The 8172-nt window shown below is 54.5% G+C and overlaps 2 protein-coding genes across 6 annotated transcripts in view; one reads left to right on the top strand and one right to left on the bottom strand.

The window, feature by feature from the left end:
- The first annotated feature begins 10 nt into the window (after positions 1-10).
- On the top strand, positions 11-3918 carry TMEM115 (transmembrane protein 115). 2 transcript variants are annotated; one of them, XM_077277029.1, is made up of 3 exons: positions 11-362; positions 521-1842; positions 3306-3918. In XM_077277029.1, the coding sequence occupies exons 2-3, from the start codon at positions 1001-1003 to the stop codon at positions 3496-3498; spliced, it is 1035 nt and encodes a 344-aa protein (XP_077133144.1). In that variant the 5' UTR covers positions 11-362; positions 521-1000; the 3' UTR covers positions 3499-3918. The 2 variants fall into 2 exon arrangements, with proteins under 2 accessions (XP_077133144.1, XP_077133142.1); XM_077277027.1 differs by having other exon boundaries at positions 480-1842.
- A 2099-nt stretch (positions 3919-6017) lies between these two features.
- CYB561D2 (cytochrome b561 family member D2) overlaps positions 6018-8172 on the bottom strand; it is a 260718-nt gene continuing 258563 nt past the window's right edge. For 3 of the 4 annotated variants that reach the window (XM_077277025.1, XM_077277023.1, XM_077277024.1), the window contains exon 4: positions 6018-7349. In XM_077277025.1, coding sequence (XP_077133140.1) covers positions 6846-7349 — 504 coding nt within the window. In that variant the 3' untranslated portion in view covers positions 6018-6845. The remainder of the gene's footprint in view (positions 7350-8172) is intronic. The other variant, XR_013218495.1, reaches the window with a different exon arrangement.

Here is an 8172-nt window from a genome sequence, read left to right as displayed (position 1 = left end):
GTTGTCGGGTGGAAGTGTCCGGCGGTTTCCCCGGAACAGGCCGGACCCGGAGCAGGAGAGCGGCCGGAGCGCGAGCACCGGGGGCGGAACCGAGGAGACCAGTGTAGGGGCCGGAAATAGGGGGAGGAATTACTGGGGGGACACCCAGAACTGGAAGTTAATGGTGCGGACTCTGCAGGGGAAGTCATAGCACGGGGCGGCTCTATAGGGGGCGGCATAGGGGCAGCTTGTGCTGGGGGCCCTCGTCAGGCGCTCCTTACCCTCTATAGGGCCCACAGCAGCCTCTCCCACAGATTCTGTAGGGGCAGAGCTTAGTGGGCACCGAATAGGGTCACGTGGTGGTGGGGACTCAATGCGGGCAGGTTTGGGGTCACCCTGTATTTTGGAATCTCTATAGGGGCAGTTTTGGGGTCACCCTGCATCTAGGACTCGTTACAGGAGCAGTTTTGGGGTCACTTGAGGACCCTCTGTAGGAGCAGTTTTGGGGTCACCCTTTATCTAGGACCCTCTGTAGGGGCAGTTTTGGGGTCACCCTGTATTGAGGACCCTCTGTAGGGGCAGTTTTGGGGTCACCCTTTATCTAGGACCCTCTGTAGGGGCAGTTTTGGGGTCACCCTTTATCTAGGACCCTCTGTAGGGGCAGTTTTGGGGTCACCCTGTATTGAGGACCTTCTGTAGGGGCAGTTTTGGGGTCACCCTTTATCTAGGACCCTCTGTAGGGGCAGTTTTGGGGTCACCCTGTATTGAGGACCCTCTATAGGGGCAGTTTTGGGGTCACCCTTTATCTAGGACCCTCTGTAGGGGCAGTTTTGGGGTCACCCTTTATCTAGGACCCTCTGTAGGGGCAGTTTTGGGGTCACTGTATTGAGGACCCTCTGTAGAGGACGCAGTTGCAGACCTTGCAGGAGGATCGGCGTTGTGCTTCCCATACTGGGGGGCTCCTCTCTGTGCTGAGGGTGTCGGGGGCAGGGTGACCCCAGGTTTGGACGTCAGTGCCGCCATGCTGCGCTCTATCCCCGCTAACCGCCTGGTGCTGGCGCTGTCCGGGAGCAGCGTGCTGGTGAAGTGCCTGTGGGGGGCCGTCGTCCTCCTTTACCTCCTCTCCTTCTGGGTGGACAGCGCTCACGTTCTGGCCGTCACCCCTGGACTGCTGCTGCCCCCCAATCTGTGGCTCTGGACGCTGGTGACGCACGGACTGGTGGAGCTGCACCTCTGGGACGTCCTGGTGAACCTGCTGCTGACGCTGGGGGCCGGGCGCCGGCTGGAGCCGCTGTGGGGGGCCCCGGAGCTGCTCCTGTTCTATGGCGTGGTCAGTGTGTCTGTGGGGGTCCTGAGCTCCCTCTTCTTCTTGGTGGCCTACGCCGCGACCTCTGACCTGCACTTCCTCTTCTCTGCGCGGGTCCACGGCTTCCCAGCGTTTGCCGGCGCCGTCCTGGTGGCTCATAAACAGACGATTGGAGACGGGCTCGTGGAGCCTCAGCGCTGGGTGCGGCTCCTGCCTCAGCTGGCACTGCTGGGGGTTGTAGTCCTGACGGTGGCCAGGCTGATCCCGGGGCAGATGCTGGTGGGGTACAGTCTGGGGCTGCTGTCCGGATGGGTGTACCTGCGCTTCTACCAGAGGCACAGCCGCGGCCGGGGAGACATGGCCGACCACTTCTCCTTTGCCAGCTTCTTCCCTGCGCCCCTGCAGCCCGCTGCTGCTCTTCTGGGGACCCTCGCACATGCCGGCCTGGTGAAACTGCATCTCTGCCCGCGGGCCGTCAAGAGATATGATGTGGGCGCGCCATCCTCCATCACCATCAGCTTACCGGGCACCGACCCCCAAGACGCCGAGCGCAGGAGGTAAAAATACAACTTGCTCAATGTCTCTGCTTGTTATAAATGAGGGGGACATTCCTGGTTACAGATCCGATGCTTCTCACAGCTGAGTGTTTGTTACAGTGTATCCAGTGGACACAAACGTCTTGCTGCAGTGTATTGGTCAAGGATGGATAGACTGTAACAAACCCTCAGCGGCAGAGACACGACCGGTCATTCCAGAGAGTTCTCTGGTCGCGCCTTCCTTCCCCTGTGTCACGTGCGGACAGTTTTCATGTTTCTGATATAAATGGGAATGTTCACATTCACTGACAGGAAGCAGAGGTAAAGAATACTGAGGAATGGGCGATTGCCTTCACTATGGCCTGTCTGGGGCAGCGGCGGTAATGGCGGCCATTTTGGTTGTCACTCCGCTTTCCAGGACGCACACGGGGGCACTCTCCCTGCAGGGCCCTGGGGCCGGCGCTTCACGCTCCGGATGATCTTTTCTGGTGCATGAAGCCGATCAGCGGCTGATTAATAAGATTTGGCAGCGCCCCCCGGGGGGGCATTTCTGGCCTTGGCACAGAACGTGGAGGGGCTCTCTGTATACCCCCCAGACAGGAGATGCAAAGAGACCTCCGAAGAAAGCATGGGCCGCTGCAGCTCTAAACCCCCCGCAGCCCCATTAGTGCGACCAAGAAGACTGGTGGGTTTATTAGAGGTCAGGATTTGCTGCACTTAAAGGGAAAGTGGCAAAGAATCATGTTTTATAGAGAAGTACAAGGTAGTCAGTAGGACCAGACTATAATGCGTGCTCGGCCTGTGAAATAATGTTTCTATGCACTGACCGCAAGCAGAGATCTTGAAAATGAGACATTTATGCGCAATCTCTAGGGAAGCTGTAGAATAATAACTGATTACTGACATCAGACTGGACGCCGGCACTTTAAATAACAGTTGTGCAGAGTTAAAGTGAACCCGTCCCCAGGTTTGCGGACCACCACCATTCAGCCCTGAGATCCAGCAGTCTAATATCTTGTGTATCTTCGCCCGATCCGGCCTGCATGACTAGTAAAGCGCCTTTTATTCAGGTGGTCTGGGTCCGGCGCCTCCTCTCTTCTTACGGCAGATGCGTCCTATGTCTTCCACGGTGTCCCCGGCGTCACGCTCCTGCACAGGCGCATGCACTACCGCAGTGCGCATGCACCAGGGCCCTTTGACCTTTTCTGGCACATGCGCATTGCAGTAGTTTGCTCTGCCCTTGACGGTGCATGTACACAGGAGCGCGGGGCCGGGGAGACTGGAGGAGCTGGACCAAGCCCAGTGCCCCCCGGACCGCCTCGCAGGGGTATAAGACGTGCCCTGCAGCCGCATCAGGGGCAGATACACAGAATATTGGACTGCTGTATCTCATATAGCACAGTCCTGGGGACTCCGCCGTTCGGGGTGTATGTATAGATGCCGGCGGGTGATCGCCTTCTGACTTCTCCCCTCGCCCTCTGCAGGCAGCTGGCGCTGAAGGCGCTGAACGAGCGGCTGAAGAGAGTAGAAGACCAGACATCATGGCCGAGCATGGAGGAAGAGGAGGAGGAAGAGGACGATGCGTCACATGAGACGTCCTTCAGCAGCAGCGCCGGTGGGAAAGCAGATCCTGCAGCCGCCCAGGAGCCGAGTGCAGCGGCAGCGCCCATGGTATAACCCGCTATCAGCCATCCAGCACACGGCGCCATCTCCTGGAGGAGCAGGACATGGACCCACTACACATCCTGCGGGGGCCGCCACTTCACTATTGGTATTACATTGCACAGTGGACCCCACAGCGCCCCATGGACCCGCCAGCTCCGCTCCCAGCACCTTCCCTCCCCCTTCTCAGAGTCCTCCGATAACACTACCAAAATCGGGGGGCAGCACTTTTATATGGGATGTGCCATCACTGTGGAGGACCCTCTGCACCCGTGTGTGACAGGCGAGCTGGTGCCGATCTGCTGGACCTGGGGAAAGAACTCTTATTCCTCAAGGAGGATTTTCATTTTCTGGTCCGGGGGATGTAAATGTTCATATTTTTCTGTCTGGATTAAACTTTTTTGAAAAATTATTAAATTGTGTTTATCTGACACATTCAGTGGCATCATGGGAATAGTGCTGATCCGGGAGCAATGGATACGGCGGGGGTCCGCAAAGTCCAAACTGATCAGAATGAAGCAGAGTAACCCACACAAGCCAGCAACATTATTTATGGGTATTGTACTCCAGAGCTGCACTCACTATTCTGCTGGTGCAGTCACTGTGTACATACATTACATTACTGATCCTGAGTTACATCCTGTATTATACTCCAGAGCTGCACTCACTATTCTGCTGGTGCAGTCACTGTGTACATACATTACATTACTGATCCTGAGTTACATCCTGTATTATACTCCAGAGCTGCACTCACTATTCTGCTGGTGCAGTCACTGTGTACATACATTACATTACTGATCCTGCGTTACATCCTGTATTATACCCCAGAGCTGCACTCACTATTCTGCTGGTGCAGTCACTGTGTACATACATTACATTACTGATCCTGAGTTACATCCTGTATTATACCCCAGAGCTGCACTCACTATTCTGCTGGGGCAGTCACTGTGTATATACATTACTGATCCTGAGTTACCTCCTGTATTATACTCCAGAGCTGCACTCACTATTCTGCTGGTGCAGTCACTGTGTACATACATTACATTACTGATCCTGAGTTACCTCCTGTATTATACTCCAGAGCTGCACTCACTATTCTGCTGGTGCAGTCACTGTGTACATACATTACATTACTGATCCTGAGTTACATCCTGTATTATACTCCAGAGCTGCACTCACTATTCTGCTGGTGCAGTCACTGTGTACATACATTACATTACTGATCCTGAGTTACATCCTGTATTATACCCCAGAGCTGCACTCACTATTCTGCTGGTGCAGTCACTGTGTACATACATTACATTACTGATCCTGAGTTACATCCTGTATTATACCCCAGAGCTGCACTCACTATTCTGCTGGTGTAGTCACTGTACATACAATACTGATCCTGAGTTACATCCTGTATTATACCCCAGAGCTGCACTCACTATTCTGCTGGTGTAGTCACTGTACATACAATACTGATCCTGAGTTACATCCTGTATTATACTCCAGAGCTGCACTCACTATTCTGCTGGTGCAGTCACTGTGTACATACATTACATTACTGATCCTGAGTTACATCCTTTATTATACCCCAGAGCTGCACTCACTATTCTGCTGGTGTAGTCACTGTACATACAATACTGATCCTGAGTTACATCCTGTATTATACCCCAGAGCTGCACTCACTATTCTGCTGGTGCAGTCACTGTGTACATAAATTACATTACTGATCCTGAGTTACCTCCTGTATTATACTCCAGAGCTGCACTCACTATTCTGCTGGTGCAGTCACTGTGTACATACATTACATTACTGATCCTGAGTTACATCCTGTATTATACTCCAGAGCTGCACTCACTATTCTGCTGGTGCAGTCACTGTGTACATACATTACAATACTGATCCTGAGTTACATCCTTTATTATACTCCAGAGCTGCGCTCACTATTCTGCTGGTGCAGTCACTGTGTACATACATTACATTACTTATCCTGAGTTACCTCCTGTATTATACCCCAGAGCTGCGCTCACTATTCCGCTGGTGCAGTCACTGTGTACATACATTACATTACTTATCCTGAGTTACCTCCTGTATTATACCCCAGAGCTGCACTCACTATTCTGCTGGTGCTGTGAGTGAGCCATAGCCTGCAGTAACGTCGGCCATTGTTGGGCTCCTGTACTTCTGACTCGGCCTCTGTCTCGGCTGCAGGTTCGGGATCGCAGCTCTTGCAGATTGTCGTTTTCTCTCCCGCATTAGTTGGTGTCTACTCTGGACGCAGAGCGACACTCATCCATGTTATTATTCCATGCGGCCAATCGAGAACAGGGATGAGGGGAGTTCTACCTCCAGTGCTTCTGCTCCAGTCACAGCCAGAGCTGCACACTCCATACTGCTGGTTTCCTGGTTACCACCTGCTGGATCAGTGCGTACACTGCGGTGTTGGATTATGGGATGTAAAAAAATGAACACAGCCACCAGCAGTGTGGTGATTGCAGCTCCAGCTGGGAATGGAGTGTGAGGAAATGAAAAACCAGCCTTAAAAGTTATAGAAAAAAACAAAAAGCAGAAATCCTTTTATTTTACATCTTCACATAGCGTGTATGAATGGAGACCCCCGGGGGGCCGCTGCTCGGTGATTGGGGGCGGCTGTTATGCATTTTCACCCATTTTATTTTGGTCATTGAAATGTTAAAGTAAAAAAGTAACGTGGAGTCTCCTGCTCCGTAGGAGCCTGAATGGCGGGCACTCGGGGGTCCTAGACCTGAAGGGTGGGCACTCGGGGGTCCTAGACCTAAAGGGTGGGCACTCGGGGGACTTGCATGTGAATGGCGGACACGTGGGGGGTCCTGCATCTGAATGGCGGACACTCGGGGGACCTGCGTGTGAATGCCAGGCACTTGGGGTGGGGATGGTAATATGTCTGAATGGCGGGCACGCGGGGGTCCTGCGCCTCAATGGCGGGCACACGGGGGTCCTGCGCCTCAATGGCGGGCACGCAGAGTTCCTGCGCCTCAATGGTGGGCACGCGGGGGTCCTGCGCCTCAATGGCGGGCACGCGGGGGTCCTGCGCCTCAATGGCGGGCACGCGGGGGTCCTGCGCCTCAATGGCGGGCACGCAGAGTTCCTGCGCCTCAATGGTGGGCACGCGGGGGTCCTGCGCCTCAATGGCGGGCACGCGGGGGCCCTGCGCCTCAATGGCGGGCACGCGGAGTTCCTGCGCCTCAATGGCGGGCACGCGGGGGTCCTGCGCCTCAATGGCGGGCACGCGGAGTTCCTGCGCCTCAATGGCGGGCACACGGGGGTCCTGCGCCTCAATGGCGGGCACACGGGGGTCCTGCGCCTCAATGGCGGGCACGCGGGGGTCCGACCCTTCAGGACTGACTCCTCTTCCGGTACAGATAAGCGTTACTGACTTGATTCATCACCACCAGGCCCGTGAGCAGCGGGCAGAGGGCGCAGATGTACCACGAGGCGCCAGTGACATGGGCGCTGAACCACAGGGAACACATGCCGAGGAACAGGCTGGTGCATCCCAGCAGGTAGCCCAGCAGGCCGGAGGTGGCATGGTACAGCTTGCGGGTAGACAGGGTCCAGCGCTGCACCAGTTTGGGGTACAGCAGTGTTACCCCGCCGGCGTTCTGCACGAGCGCCCACAGCACGGCGAGTAATCCCAGCAGACCGTGCCACGTGGAGAAGTGAGGCTTCTCGTGTACAACCTTGTTATAATAGATGATGCCCAGGCCCAGGGTGGCGCAGAGGGTGGAGAGGAGCTGCAGCGCCCAGTGTGCCCGCACCCGCGCCTTACGGGAGAAGGAGCGCAGCAGGGAGGAGTCAGGAGAGAAAACCAAGATGGCTTCTGTCATGAAGAAGGAGAACTGCAAAGAGAAAACAAAGACAAATCGGCATCAATCACCGCTGATCCCCCATCGCGTCAGTCGCCACTGATCCCCCATCCCATCGGGCGCCGCTGATCCCACACCCCAAATATGCTGATTACATTTCCTCCTGGCGTTTCCATTGTAATCACAGTTATAGAACATTGACTGTTCTGTACCTTCAGAGCTGAAATCTAGTGTGCCCTGTTTGTTCATTTTCTGCTAGAATAATGTGAACTGTCTCCATATTTTACAGGAGGAGAGCTAAGCAGGAAATGTCCACAAGCTTACTGACCGTTTCCAATAACAACCAGCAGAATAGTGAGCGCAGCTCTGGTGTAATTACACCGAAGTCACAACATACAAAAAAAATCAGGAAATCACTGGGTGGAGACGTCATTGATCTGCCCTTGATGGAAATATGGACGCAGAATTTACAACCTCTGTATTGTCCAGTCCAGAATCCTGGCACCTGAGGCCTCGGCTGCAGTCACTGAGGTCATTAAGGCTACTTTCACACTAGCGTCGTGTGATGCACGTTGCAATGCGTCGTTTTGGAGAAAAAACGCATCCTGCAAAATTGCCCGCAGGATGCGTTTTTTTCTCCATTGACTTGCATTAGCGACACATTGCGACGCATCGCCACACGTTGCATCCGTCATGCGACGGATGCGTCGTGTTGTGGCGGACCGTCAGCACAAAAACACTTTACATGTAAAGTTTTTTTGTGCGTCGTGTCTGCCATTTCCGACCGCGCATGCACGGCCGGAACTCTGCCCCCTCCTCCCCGGACATCACAATGGGGCAGCGGAGGCGTTGTAAA

This window comes from Ranitomeya variabilis, chromosome 8 (assembly GCF_051348905.1).
Source record: "Ranitomeya variabilis isolate aRanVar5 chromosome 8, aRanVar5.hap1, whole genome shotgun sequence".
In the NCBI taxonomy this organism is placed as follows: Eukaryota; Metazoa; Chordata; class Amphibia; order Anura; family Dendrobatidae; genus Ranitomeya; species Ranitomeya variabilis.
Note: the sequence above shows the minus strand (reverse complement) of the source record. Positions and strands in the feature narration are given on the sequence as shown.